General features: G+C 37.5%; 1 protein-coding gene across 1 annotated transcript; it reads right to left on the reverse strand.

Moving 5' to 3' along the window:
* Positions 1 to 633: 633 nt before the first annotated feature.
* gucy2d (guanylate cyclase 2D, retinal) lies at positions 634 to 14,429 on the reverse strand. The gene is made up of 19 exons (XM_077231266.1): positions 13,608 to 14,429; positions 12,881 to 13,182; positions 11,747 to 12,122; positions 11,566 to 11,644; positions 11,347 to 11,464; positions 10,928 to 11,047; positions 8,881 to 8,964; positions 8,574 to 8,750; positions 8,203 to 8,359; positions 7,939 to 8,088; positions 6,935 to 7,083; positions 6,519 to 6,682; positions 6,247 to 6,439; positions 5,564 to 5,738; positions 4,816 to 4,914; positions 3,328 to 3,422; positions 2,488 to 2,573; positions 2,301 to 2,389; positions 634 to 1,909 (listed from the first exon to the last, which is right to left on the reverse strand). The coding sequence occupies exons 1-18, from the start codon at positions 14,425 to 14,427 to the stop codon at positions 2,302 to 2,304; spliced, it is 3,432 nt and encodes a 1,143-aa protein (XP_077087381.1). The 5' UTR covers positions 14,428 to 14,429; the 3' UTR covers positions 634 to 1,909; position 2,301.
* Positions 14,430 to 15,467: the final 1,038 nt, after the last annotated feature.

The following is a 15,467-nucleotide window of genomic DNA, read 5'->3' on the forward strand; positions in this document are numbered from 1 at the left end:
TTTGGTCACGCTTCGTGTCACACCCATGGACTCCGCCTCATTTACGTTTCTGTGTCCAATCAACGAGATGGTTTTTGATAATTGGGCGGAGCCAACATGTCCTAGTTCTAGGCGAATTATAATTCAGCTCAGACTTCGTTTACTCGAGTCACCCGAGCGCGAGTTGACACCCAATCCTCCGCGCGTCTTTATCAATCAGTCATATTAGCCTTGACATATGCACGCAAAACAGAGATGTATTTTCTTTCTGTTATCATCGCACGGATATACAACTTGAATAATTTTTTAAATGAATAATAATCCATCTTGGTAGAATTAACACTGGATCTTTTGTTTCTTGTGTGTTTACATCCTCGTACCTGTAACTCTTGTTCAATGTTGGAGAAACATCCGTGTCTCCACTGTCTAAACAAACATAAAATAGGTGATGACTGAGAAAATCTTATAACATTTTTGTTGTTGATAAAAAATTAAATTCCAATAATGGAGCGTAACTTCAGCTAGGCTGCTAGTGTAATTCAATTATTTACATTTCATAATTCTAGGAAGGTAATGGTTAGGCTACTACATAGATTGAGGATTCACATTCTGATATGGAGCTAAACAAGCACACATATACACCAAGAAAGAATCTGCATTCACTAAAACCATTTTTTTATTTACATAATCACAGACAAGATAAAAAGGTGAGATTTGCAATTGAAATTCAGCTACATTTTGCTGTGACTGTAGCTCCCCTGATTGCGGTTTAGGTATCAGGTGACAGAACGTCATCCTGGACAGCCACAGGCGCCAGAACCCTCCTATCTTAATGAAGATATCCAGACCACACATTTAAAAGTCTGTCATGGCATTCTTTCAAATCATTCCCCTTTTGGGGCACATAGCATATATTTACTGAGTGCATGAGCAGGCAAAATAGTGCTGAGATAATCTTTGACTAAATCTCTGATGCTTTATCTTTGGTAATATTTCAGGATTCTGAAGCAGGGTTTGACATCATGATAATTATGCATGGAATGTGCCGAGTATATCAAGATAATGTGCCATGCTATTATAAACATGACAATTTGTCTGTCTCGGCTCACGAGTTTCCTTTATCAAAGTACCTCTTACTCTTAATTCAAAGAGGACAATTGAGGTAAGCTACTCAAATGATTGCAAGTAATTGTCTGCCATATAATCTTGGGTTTAAAGGATTTATTGGCCATGAAAACTGCTCTGTATGTATTTCGCTTTCTATAAAAGGCCAAACAGTGCCACATGAAATGAAACAGAAAGCATTTTCAAAAAGAAAATGTGAAGAATGTGACGGTTTTTGAACTAGCACCTATTTATTATAGAATGATATTCCTAGCAAATAAATTCAACACAGCATTTTAAATCATTTCAACACATGGACATTATTGCTGTTATTTCCACTGAATTATAACTAAATTGTCAGGTGCCATTATAAATAAGCACTATCAATTTATTGTTTTAGCTTGTTTCACTTTTGTCTTATAAACAATGAAATAAAGAAAATTAACTGGAGGGATCACAGATGAATGGGGCATGTGCTGCTGTTCTCATTTTCATCTCTGGATGAGCTGCGATCTCAGCAGTGTCTTTCATTTAGTATTGGATGAACAGCAGTATAAACTATACAGTTTTTAAAAAAAGTTCTCTGTGACCATCCATAGCAGCTGGTACATGCCATCTTGTTGAGCTGATGGTTTCTATGGACTGGCGTTCAGGTCAAGTGTTTGTGCCTTTTGTCAGATGTCCCAGTGAGGTTTTCCACTCTTTTTTGGAATGAATCGGGTAGAAAAAGAGTGGGTTTTTGAACACCTCATTCCACTCCTTTCATCCCCTTGCCCCACTTTCTCCTAAATTCGATAGGCTGGTGCAGAAAACAGAGCATCACAGCCTATTGGAAGGCACAGAAACAGAACAGCATGAGTTCAAAAGTTTGAACAACCTTAAGTTGCAGAGCTTAAAGGGACTGACACCAAAAAAAAAAAAGTAAATTCTCTCATCATTTACTCACTCTCATGTTTCCAAACCTGTATGTTTTATTTTTTCTGCGGAACACAACAGAAATTAAATGGCTTTTTCAAAATATCTTTTTTATGTTCCATAGAAGAAAGAAAATCATATAGGTTTGGAATGACAGGGTGAATAAAATAACTAAGACATGTACTGTAGGTAGTTGTTACAGCAACTACATTAGTGAACTGTAAACTCTTTTATCCATTCATTAGGTAGAAAACTGAAATCTTCCAAACAACTGAAATCACTGAAATGTCTCTGTTCCCTACCTCAGTTCCCCATATTCTTTTGTCGATCCAGGAATTTCTGCCGCCTGTCAACCGGAATCTCATCCAAGCTGATACCATGGTTGCTCGCCCTTTGTGGCAACATCAATAAAGATATCAGCATATCAACACAACACGTTTAGTTTACTCTAGATGAACATAAAGACAAAAGTGTTTTTTTCTTTCTTACCCAGGAGTAAGGTCTGGCGGTATAGGTAGTGGCTTGTTAAATCCATCCCTCCCAACCAACCAAAATGTTTCCTCTACACCTTTACCCTGTAAGAGAATGACAGGAGCTCATATGACAGGCTTCAAGACATTTATGAGGCATTTAGTACAATACTGTATAATAGAGTGTGTTCCCTTGGTTATAGTGTGTGTTTCATGGGAATTGTTAAAAAAAATGAACTATCTTGAAACACACTTTCACCCTCACACTAGTTTACTGAATTTGTTTACTAATAATGTCCATTAGTGGACATACATGCAACAGTGAAGAATTGTGTTATTTTTGTCATTTTTTTCTGAAAGTCATGAACCTTTATAGTTTCTTTTCCATCACATTTCAAATGTTGTGTTCTGTGTAATAACATTATGTGGTGGAAATGATGGTGATGGAAGGTGTAAAAAAAATAAAAAAAATAAAGTGATTGTCTCATTTCTTTAATTTATTTCATAACTAGCATTCAAGTGGTATTTGCCTTGATTGCATTTCTACACACATCACACGTCTCATTTTTCTCAAGTGTCAGAAAATCTTTAAAAACAAGTAAATGTAACAAACGTAACAATTAGGAACAAAACTTGTCTGTCGTGGTGGAGATGATGGCAGAAATTTGGGACAGATGAAATTGTGTAAATATGTATTTATTATACAATCACTTTCACAGAAAAAATATTGAATTGATGATTTTTTTTTACTGTCTGTTTAGATCATAGTTAGGATTATAGTAATTTTAATAAAAATCAGCTGAGACATAAAAATGCATGAACTAGAGAAACACTTGTCAGTGTGTGTGTGTGTGTGTACCTTGAGCTCTGTCCTGCCCCTACAATCTATTTTATATCCAAGTTTGAGGCTGTTCAGGACATCAACAGTACTCTTGTTGACGTGAATTCTGTAAGCTGTAGAAACAGGGAGAGCAAAAAAAAAGAAAGATTTTTATTATTTTTTATTATTAAATAAATAATAAATCAAAATAAAATGTTACAAATATATCTCTTATACAGAAGAAATCAGTGTGGGCAATGATTGAGTTCATACAGACACATCAAGAACATTGTGCAGAGTTCTAGTTGAAGGTAATGATGTTCCCTGAGAAACCACTAGATGACAGTATGCCTCTAACTGTTAGAGTTTTCAATATGATGCACTAGGCATGTTACATCACTGGAGACGTTCTGTTACTCTTTCGTTTTCCTTCAGATTATCTGGGCAACTGTGTTCTAGTCATTTCATTGTGTAGGTGAAATCAACCAGTACTAAACGTGTGACCTTTGTCGCCCAATCTATGATGAAAACATCTTTAATCTTTCATTTAAGATTAATTTGAAACAACCTGATTTTCAAACAAAATTATCTTGTACAATATGATAATATTTACAATAACTGTAGCCTAATTCCATGCACACTACCATTCAAAAGTTAAAAAAAATATTTATTTAATAAAGAATACAGTAAAATAAGTGATTTTGTGAAATGCTATTCAAATATTAAACTAACTGTTAGATATTTGAATACATTTTAAAATATAATTTATTCCTGTGATGCCAAAGCTGAATTTTCAGCATCATTATACTCCAGTTTTCAGTGTCACATGATCCTTCAGAAATTATTCTAATATGCTGATTTGCTGCTCAAGAAACATTAATTATTATTAGCAATGTTGAAAACAATGCTACTGCTGGATATTTTGGTGGAAACTGTAATAATAATAAAAACCTGGATTTTATTGAAGAATAGAAGGAGAAAATCTTTTGCAACATTATAAATGTCTTTGTTTTCACTTTTAATCAGTTGAATAAAAAGTATTGATTTCTTTAAAAAAAACTTTTAAATAGTATATTGTGTTAGCAAATCCTTAATCAAATTTCACACATTTTATCCATGTTCTTCAGCATGAAACGTGAAGTAAATGTTCTTGGATAAATGTGACAGAAGGTCTGATTAAAGGTGCGACAGTTCAGGGTGATAGCGGAGGCTGAGTTCTAAGAGGACATTAGCTTTAAAGCAGAATTTTCTTTCTAATTTGGCTTATACTCTTAAGAGCTTACAGGGAACTCTTCACTTTAAGCCCTCTGAGCTCTCACTGACATGCACTCACTGATCAGCACATACACATACACACACACACACACACACACACACACACACACAAAGCACTAACTACCGAACCTTAGCCAGAGACAAATTCCTGGAATCACGACTTCAGAGACAAGTCAAAAAAGCTTACATTGTTATTATCAGACATATGCTGATGTATATACATAATACAACACAAGTTTTAGGTGGACTCACGCAACCCTGTGGATTCCATTCGGGAAGCTGTGTTTACTGTGTCCCCGAACAGACAGTACCGAGGCATCTTCAACCCAACCACACCCGCCACCACTGGACCTGTACAGACACACATAAATAATAAGTTAGGACATTAGCGACGGCAATACATTTCATAGAATTAAATAGCCCTGCGTCAGTCACACCTGTGCAAGCACCATGTGAGGTCTGTTCAGCTGGGGGATGGGGGAAAGGGCCAGCGCTGTGCTTACTAATTGGATGAATCTGTTAATTGGATGATGCCCGGGATTTACATTTCACTTGTTCTAGGAATACACAGCCATCAGAGGATCAAGTGTAAATACGTATTTACATTTAGCGCTATGTTCAGTTTGGTGATGTAAGACTAGGCCATTTTTGTCATTGAAATTATAGCCTATACCTGATTTTTAACTTTGTGAGAAGGGCATACAGTAATAGTAAAGTGCTTTACAATAAAATAGAATACTGTTATTTTAAATTTGTAATTTCACAATATTGCTATTTTAACTGTGTTGAAGCCTTGTGACAGCGCTTAGGCGCGTAGTGCAGTTGCATTTCTAGCGACCCGATTTCGAGTCCTGGCTCAGGTATCTTTCCCAATCCTATCCCGTGACAGTTCTCTACAATCTCAATAAAAGCAAAAAACGGCAACAACCAAAAAAATTCCACAAAGACCCCAAACTTATGAATGATATTGGTGTGTTTGTGTGCATTGTGCTTTTCTTACCAGAATGAAGTCCAATGCGGATTTTGACTTTGACGTCAGGCATGTGCCTCATTTGAAATGTTCCGATGCAGTGCAGAATGTCTAGAGACATGTTGGCCATCTCTGCTGCGTGACGGTTACCATTACGGTTCGGAACACCTGACGCCACCATGTACGCATCACCAATAGTCTCCACCTGTTGATATATGTCATATAAAATGTTCTTTGTAAAAAATCTGTTTTTGTATAAAAAAAACAGTTTGCATGTCCTATAGAAATGATCTCAGATTATAAAATGTTATATAAATAATTTATTATTTTAATTTATCCCATCAAAAAATTAAAATCTTTAGAAGAATATCTTACCAAAGAAGAAATATTTTACAGTATTTTTCCTTTTTTATGCACTCCCAGAAAAAAATGGTCTAAAACCTTTCACCAGGACACTCCCTTTAAAACATGTAAAAATGTACCATTTAGGTACTAATATGAACCTTAGGGGCATTATTATACACCTTTTAGAGCTAAATAAGGGGACCGGCCCAGTGACAGCTTTTGTACCTTTTTTTCTGAGAGTCTCTGATTTTTTAAAAGGGATCTGCAGCAGAAACACTCTAAATCTGATATTATGAGATCAGTCTCATGAAAGAATCTCCTCAATTTCCACAACAGTAAAAGTGAAACATAAAAAAGCTCATGCAGACCTTGTAGACATCGTGGATTGCGATGATTCCATCGAAGAGTATGTAGAGGTCGTTAAGCAGATCGACCACTTCGATAGGTTCACTCAGAGCAGAGATAGTGGTGAAGCCAACAATATCACTGAAATACAGTGTGACGTCTGAAAAGTGCTCCGGTTTTACTGGCTTTCCTGTCTTTAATGCCAAGGCCACAGACCTGAAAGACAGAATGGCATTATAAGAAACAAGAAGAGAATAGGCAAAGAAGGGTGAAGTTAGACTGAAGTGGGACTCACTTGGGCAACATCTGAGCTAGGAGAGCATCAGTTTTCTGACGCTCTACCTCTAGTTCTTCAGTCCTCTCTCGGATCAGATCCTCCAGGTTTGAGGAGTACTGCTCCAGCATCCTTAACATTGAGTCAATTATATTTGTCTTCTTTCCCTTGTTCACATTTTTAAACTGCAAGTAAGAAAGTAAGAGACAGAGAACAGTATTTTTTTGTCTTCTTCTCTATGTTTTATATGGTGAATATGTGTGTCCTGGCAAAACCTACATTATGGGGACAAAATGTCCCCACAAAGGCGGCACTATCCGAAATCCGGCTTAGAGGTAGGGTTAGTTAAGGTGATAGATGTGTGTGTGTGTGTGTGTGTGTGTGTGTGTGTGTGTGTGTGTGTGTGTGTGTGCGCATTAGAGAAAAAGAAGCTGTACCTGTTTGAAGATCTCCTCAAATGTGGGTCTCTTGTCAGGCTCCTCACTCCAGGCCTGCTTCATGATCTGAATCACCTCCAGCGGAGCTTCATCCACAGACACAGTGGGTCTGCACAGCGGTGGAGGGGAACGCACCTTATCTATGATTTCTGCACACAGAGATACACAACTGAATTGCTCCAAACAAGCTCAATTAAAGGAGTAGTTCACTTTTTAAAAACTTTTCCTGATAATTTACTCACCACCATGTCATCCAAGATGTCCATGTCTTTCTCTCTTCAGTCGAAAAGAAATTAAGGTTTTTGATGAAAACATTCTAGGATTTTTATTTATCAAAAATAAATAAAAAAGTTTAAGTTTCATAAGCACAAATGCTCGCCTTGCTCTGTTCTGTGATGCACGTTCGTGACTCTCCTGTTCGAACAAAATGAACAAATCTTTTTTCCGAGTCATTTCGTTCGTTGAATGAACGAAATGACTCGAAAAAAGACTCGTTCAAAATTAACAAATCTTTTTTTGATGAAAAAAGATATGTTCATTTTGATGAACGAGTTCGAACAGGAGAGTCACGAACGTGCATCACAGAACAGAGCAAGGCGAGCATTTGTGCTTATAAAACTTAAACTTTTTTATTAATTTTTTAATGACAGATTGTTTCGCAAGATAAGACCCTTATGCATCGTCTGGTGTCGTTTAAAGCCATTTGAAGCTGCACTGAAACTGTCATTTGAACCTTGGACCGTTTGGTACCCAATGAAGTCCATTATTTGGAGAAAAATCCTAGAATGTTTTCATCAAAAACCTTCATTTCTTTTCGACTGAAGAAAGAAAGACATGGACATCTTGGATGACATGGGGGTGAGTAAATTATCACCAAAAGTTTTTTAAAAAGTGAACTACTCCTATAAAACATTGCTATTTTCAGCTTCTCCATTAATTAAGTAAACATGGAAAAATTTAAATCGATGTGTTAAGCGATTATGTAGTGGCATGTGGAGTCTAACCTTCAGGAGGCATATCCAACATGCAAAAGGGTGCGCAGCGAGAGATCACCTCCTGCATGATAATAGCAAAGCTGTATACATCTGCTGCAAACGCCCCCTTCCTCTTCAGATTAGGGTTCCGCAGGATCTCTGGAGCCGTCCAAAATTGATCTGAATCAATGATACAGAGATACAGTCAACCAGAAAGACGGAATACATAAAAGCAAGCAAGAGGAGCCTCTATAACCTGGTTCTCATAACACTTTCCATATGTATTATACGTACCCTCCGGTTTACTGTCCTCCAAGATGATGTTTTGACAGTGGATGATTTCATTCAAGCCATAATCTGTAACCTTCAGAACAAACCTACCATCTACCACACAGTTTCTTGACTTCAGGCGTCCATGAATAACCCCACGATTATGCAAGCACTTCATTCCCTGAGAGAAAAGTTACAGAGATGTATGAGAAGATGGGCGCAGATGACATCTTTGACAGTTCATTACTTAACATGCAGCCAGTCATTCTTTATCACATTTTCATCCATATCTTCATCTTCTTCCTGAGTTGTTCTTACATATAGCCTATGTTCATCTATGCAATCATTCAACCCTTTGTTAATTGAACTTTCCTTCCATCGCTACAATTCCTCACCCTGATCAGATCAAGGAGAAGAGAGGATTTGAACATCCAGTCCAGTCTCATTTCCTCATTGTTGAGTAGGTCTTCCAGACTGCCTCTGGTGCAGTGCTCTGTAACAATGCCAAATATGCCAGTATCCAGGAACAGACCCAGAAACAAGTTCAGATTCTCATGGCGCATGTCTCTCAGCTAGGGAGAGAGAGAGAGAGAGAGAGAAGGGAGCAAACAGAAGCAAAAAAGAGGGTAAGGTAAGGAGCATTCAGTTTTCCTTTCAAAACCTGTACACAACTTTTTAGCTTACTTTCATTTCTTTTCTTACCTTGATAAAGATGGTCTGTGTGCTCTCAGCGATTTCTGAAACAGAATCTCCGCAGGGGCATTTCTTCAGCCAAACCCAGTCACCCTGACAACACGGAACAATTCAGTTTAACACAACACCACACGTGCAGACAGAATCTCCTGACTCGGTTTTTCTCATTTCCTACACTGAGTTTAGAGGGAAATATGTATAATTCTATGGTATTCATTTAAATAAGGTACTGTAAATGGATTAAATTGAATTACGGGGACTACACTTTTATTGGAACGTATGTTTTATTAATTATATCATATTATAATGAAATACATAATGTACAGTTTGACAAACATGCAAGGGACAAGTGATGTGTAGAATTTTGTGAAACACAGACATCTGCAGCTTTTGACATATTCTGCATACAACTAATACATCTCCACAACCTCTGATTTACAACTAACTACAGTATGTTGTTAATAATAATATACAGGCTATTTTAAACCACAGTCCTCGAATCTGATGTAAGCTTAGTTTGCATGCAATAATGTACCCGTTTTTGAAATTTAGCGCTTGCTTTAATCACCAAGCACCCTGATTAAAAATCCAGCATTGCTGGGGCCAGTTACATAAACATAGCCATTTTAGCCATATAGCCATACATAGCCATACAGGGTTTGTTCACCCAAAACATTCTGTCATTAATTACTCACCTTCATGTTGTTCCAAACCCGTAAGACCTTTGTTCAACTTCGGAACACAGATTAAGATATTTTTGATGAAATCCAAGAGGTTTCTGAACCAGTCACAGGCAGCAACGTCATTGCAAAGGTAGTAAAGACAGCGTTAAAATAGTCCATGTGACTACAGTGGTTCAACCTTAACGTTATGAAGCGATGAGAATACTTTTTGTGTGCAAAAAAAACAAAAAAACATTGACTTTATTGTTCACACTGTAAACAGTGCAGGGCTTCCGGGTTCTAGGTCAGAAAGCCGGCTCAGTATTGGCCGGCTCCTGTGTCAGCAGCTCAGGCATGTGTCGAGGTGCTCACATGAAGAGACTGACACAGAAGAGAATAAATTGTTGAATAAAGTCGTTATTTTTGGATTTTATTGTGCACAAAAAGTATTCTATTCGCTTCATAACATTAAGGTTGAACCATTGTAGTCACATGGACTGTTTTAACGATGTCTTTACTACCTTTCTGGGCCTTGAAAGTTGCAATGACGTTGCTGCCTATTGACGGATCACAAAGCTCTCGGATTTCATAAAAAAATATCTTAATTTGTGTTCCGAAAATGAACTGTGAGTCTGAGTGAGAATGGTCTGAGTGAGTAATGGTGAGTAATCAATGACAGAACTTTCATTTTTTGGTGAACTAATAAGAAACTATACTATGACTAACTAGCAGTTAGTTAGGGGTAATCAGTCTTACTTTTCGGTATCAAATTAGATCAATATATTTTTATGTATCTAACTAGGAAACAGTTATGAACAGTCATAAAGTAAAAATTGGATGACTAACTTGTAAGACTAGTCTTAGCGGTTTATTAAACTGCTTTCTGGTCACCAGCATAAGGTATGTTTTGCATGCTGGGAACTGTAAGCTGGTTTGTCGGTCATCAGGATGGTAAGCGGGAGAGCTACAGCTCAGTTTTGCTTGAGAACAGCATCACCATGCTGGACCAGCACTATACCAGCATAAACCAGCTTGAATTCAGGGTGGTTTATGCTGGATTTTTTAGCAGGGCATGGAGTAGGAAATGGAAAACCCTGAGTAGAGCTTTAAAAACCTAGAGCGATTACTTAACACTTTAAAACTCATGAAGCACAACACCTTTTAAATTGCTTTTCCAGTTTGGTACATTAGGCATTCTTTGGAACTATATTCATTGGTGGAGGAAAATATACAAACTAACTGGTCAAATTTTGTCTGAAACATTGGTTACCTTCTGGTATTCAGTACAAAATTCCTCTTGTTAGTGTGATATTGCTTTAATATAGCACCAAAACACTTTGCTAACAGCTTATTATGGTGTATGTCTGGACATAAAGCGCACAGATTTCACACACCTCAAACACAGCAACGTTGGAAGTTTCAGGAGTTGAAGTAATGTAACTGCGAGCTGAAACTGAGTGGTGTGGGGTTCTAACATCTAGTTGACTCTTCACCATACTATCCTCATTCAGCCTCTACAGAGAGAAAGAAGAGAGAGAGAAATTGATAATGAGAGAGGCATCGACAAAAAATCTATGGAGAAGAGAGAGAATTAATGACTTGAGTAATTTCTATGAAAAGACTCATTCTTGCCCTATTTATTACCATCACATTCGCAGCAGGGCACACACTAAAATTATATTAAATTAAATTATTATCATACATCCAGCTTCTACTCACCGAGAGAGAAATTGAAAGTGAATGAGACAGAGACAAAGTCTATGAGCAAGACAGACACACATAGCGAGAGAGAGAGAGAGCATTTGTGACTGACCCTCCTGCTGAGTGTGGTGTTGATGAAGACCAAGTCATCCAGTGTCAGCACTATCTTAGCAGCGCTTCCTCCTCCTCCACCACCAGATGCTCCCAATATCCCCACCTGACCGTGTTTCCTGGACACACACACACTCATATACTTATTTGTTTATCAGTAGGACTATAAACTTGTTCAACACAAGGTGGTTTGCTAAAACTCAAGCACGTCAAGTCATACCTTACATGGAGAAAAAGGACACCTGCTCCAGCTATCAACACAATGAACAACAAAAGAAGGAAGAAAACTCCATCCAGGCCTGAAACAAAAAAAGACAGAATGAGAAACAGAATCAGTTGTGATGTTGATGTCATAAAATGTAATGTAATGCAATTTGGCAATAGAAGTTCTGCTTCCTCACCTCCACTACAAGCGATATAAGGGCTGAACCAGCAGTTTGAGTCACTGCTCGGAGACGCTCCAGCAAAATGAATCGATTTCCCCAAGTACTTCAACCCTCCATATTTTCCATACGTGTGCGGTGCTTCGAGGGTGTGCGTATGGTGTAGGCTGGAGCCAGAGCCATCTGAATCCAGGACAGCATAGCGTGCCTGCATTCCTTCTCCATCAGAACCTGCTGATATCCGTTGGTTAAAGCCATTGAATTCAAATCCGCCGTCGTTCTTAGCCAGTGCATCACCCGATACCCAGCGCCCACCACTCGTAGCACGACTCTGCTCTGCAGCCATGGCTGTATAATACAGCATGTTATAAATGGTCCCAAAAAATGGAGAAACCTGCCAAGAAAGAAAAAAAACACAAAAATAGGACAAATAAGACAAGAGTCTTAGTGTAATTCTAAGCAATTTCTCATACCAGGGAAAACAGGGAAAGTGATCACTTTTTATCAAAGAGTTATTTTAGTATCACAATTATAGTTTTTACTAATATTCTGAATTAGTTTTTGAATTAGTATTTTGGTCATTTGTCATTACGATGTATCTATGTATTTGTTATTCATTATTATTTCAGTTTGTTATTTTAGTAAGTACATCAACCCTCGATTTCACAGACAAGGCTTAAACTTAGTCCCAGACTAAAATGCAAGTTTGAGCTGTTTTAACTGAAAGAAACTTGTACTAAAATACCTTAAAACACGTCGGTGCCATAGTTTTCTAAATATTTTATTTCATTTCAGGTACCATTTCTTTTATTTCAAGTAATGAAAATGTTTTTATGGTTTTAGTTAACTATTATATAACCCTGTTTTATAAGAATCAATTAGAGCAAAACACCAACCTGCAAATGTCTTAGCATACACAAATTATGAACATATTAAATACATAACGCTTAACACATTTTTTTCTATGCTAAAAAACATCTGAAGAGTCACTATTTTGGCAAAGATTATTTATAATAATTATAGCGTTTGCTTTTGCTATTTGTGTCCTTATATTAAATGATATAATAATAATTATCATATCATAATCATAATTAAATGAGACCACTAGATCTAAAACCATTTGGTAAGACGAGTTCAAACTCAGTGTGTTACCTCTTCGGCTGGTGTGCTGGTGCGAATGTCATACGATTCCTGTGCTGCATTAAAGGCCTCATAGAAGTTTTGTTCCCCTTGGTCCATGGTTATTGTTAAGACCCCATCGTATGCTCGTCGCAGTTTGGTGTCATTGGCCAGGATTGGATAGTTCACATTTTTATATGGCAGTGAATACAGCAGTGTGTCATATGGAATGAAGATGTATCCTCGGTCAATCATTCTCATGTCCAGTGCTGTGGTTAGCAACTGATACTGTTCTTTTCCACCAATCAGAACAGAGTGCATGCACATAATGACAACTGCACACACACAAAAAATTAAGAGGGAGGAAAAAGAATTGAGCCATAAATGAAGGAATAAGTTGATGTTAATAATTATTAAAAAACAATGAGAGATATAACACAATCACGCAGAATGATATAACATACTTTCCCCCCCAATAAAATGTATAGTGTCTGTCCTAATTATATCACACCTAATTATAATTTTTTATTTTATTTTAGATTACATACATTTTCTTTTATATGGCAAATGGATAATATTTTCAATCCTTAATCACAGATTTAATTTATTTTAGGATAACTGAGGATATAGAAGCAGATCATTTCATTTGAAAACTCTAACCAATGTTCTGTAATCCTCTGTTTTTAACTGAAGTTCTAAAAACTTTAGTTAAGAGTTAGTAGCTGCGCATTGTATGTGTACATTTTTAAACAGAACTCACCCCTCACTCGATCCATCTCTCGTATTGCCTTTAGGGCTCGTCGTGGTCCCTCCTTGTCCGCCCCTACGGTAACAACCCTGCCAACTGGCAGACCAAGAGCACGCAGGGATGCTGCAAGTTCATGCCCAGTCGCTTCCCACATGTCGTTCTCCACAGTTATAATCCCAACATGTGCCCAGCGGAAAAAGCGCAGCACAGAGAAGAGCACGCGAGAAGACAATGGGAGCGGCCGCAGAAAGGACGGATACATTTCCTCAGTCATGTCAGCCTTCAGGCAAGCCCAGGACAGGATGCCCTTGTTCCAATTCTTTGCCAGCAGTGCAGCAGCAGTGCAGTAGGCAGGGTTTGCTGGTCCAAGAAAGGCCGAACCGTAACCCTCCAGCTCGGCAAACCGTGCCAGGCCTCTCGAGCTCGAGCAATCCTCATTAATTAGTGTGTAATCATACCAGTAGCCTTTGTTGAGGTCGGGGTCTTTGTTGATACGGCTAATGGCTAATCGGGCAGCCAGGTCTGGCAGGGCTTTTGAGTACATTGAGTCGCACGCCCATGGTCCTACGATGGCAATTTTGAAGGTGGTGCCCCAGGCCTCACAGGGCAAGTATGATAGCATGACTAGAGGAAGGAGCAAACTGTTCCCCCACCAGCTGTGGCTGCGTAGCACTGGGGTCGAGGACACTGAGCTCGCTGGGCCATCGGGGCTTTTTGCTTTTTGCTTTGAGGTTGGTTTTCGTCGTCGCTTTCCTGCTGTAGACTCTGGTTGGCATCGTGGGTGGTGGGACTGGCAAAGAAAGCTAGAGTTTCTGTGGTCATCCATTTCCATTTTTTTTCCTACTGTTCAGGTGGCACTGAGAGATGTTGTGTGTTTATGTGAATATTTTGTCAGGGACAGTATGAAGGCTTACAAAAACAGCTCAAAACATCCAGCTCTCGATTTGGGTTCTACCCACTGAGGGGCACTAGCCCAAAACTATTGCACAATAACCAGCCATCACTGTCTGTAATGGAGAGCAAATGTGTGCAGTTGTGTTTGAGAGAAACAATAAAGGTTTGGTGAAAGACAAGGGACAGAAACAGAACAGAAAAAGACAAAATTAGTCTTTCTTCTTAGAATTAGAATATTGCAGTTATTTTCACCATTGTTTAGGCTACTATATTTATTAGTAATGCTCAAACATCATTATCAGGGTCATTCATTATGGTACCAAGGTCAACAGATCTACACTACGGTTTAAAAGCGTGCGGGAAGTGAGATTTTTTTTAACAAAATTAATACTTTTATTCAGCAAGTGCAACAAATGTCAAAGACGATTTTTAAATAAATGCTGTTCTTTTGAATTTTCTATTCATCAAATAATCCTGAATGTAATGAATGAAATGTATCACGGTTTCCACAAAAATATTAAGCGCATATATATATATATATATATATATATATATATATATGTATATATACTCTTTGTATATACTTATTTATATGCTGTTTAATAATTCTATTAAAATGAATCAATCACATTTTAAAATAAATAAATAAATATAAAAAGTATTATTATAGTAACAATATTACTGTTTTATTTTATTTTTGATCAAAAATGTGTAAATGAAAAAAATAAAATAAAAGCAGATCCTTTTTTTGGCATGAGTCTGAAAAGTAAAGCCCATATACACCTAAAAAGTATTATGACTTTTCATCTTGATAAAATCATAATTGTGACATCTCACAATGTGACTTCATTTCTTATTTTAAACCATCTGATATTGGGTTCCAGCCTGAATTATGTGTTTAGCGAGGATGAAATATAATATTTATTTATTTTAACAGAATGATATCTATCTATTACTTCTTTTCAGAGTGGCAACTCT

This window comes from Siphateles boraxobius, unplaced genomic scaffold (genome assembly GCF_051911475.1).
Source record: "Siphateles boraxobius isolate OS27281-9 unplaced genomic scaffold, OSU_SipBor_1 16, whole genome shotgun sequence".
In the NCBI taxonomy this organism is placed as follows: Eukaryota; Metazoa; Chordata; class Actinopteri; order Cypriniformes; family Leuciscidae; genus Siphateles; species Siphateles boraxobius.

Excerpts from the sequence above, each read along its gene's own strand:
- gucy2d (XM_077231266.1), bottom strand. The coding sequence starts at position 14,427 with ATGGAAATGGATGACCACAGAAACTCTAGCTTTCTTTGCCAGTCCCAC. Across the intron at positions 8,089-8,202 it reads GGAGGACAGTAAACCGGAGG|ATCAATTTTGGACGGCTCCA; the intron begins GTACGTATAATA and ends TCATTGATTCAG. Across the intron at positions 5,739-6,246 it reads CAATCCACGATGTCTACAAG|GTGGAGACTATTGGTGATGC; the intron begins GTCTGCATGAGC and ends ATATATCAACAG.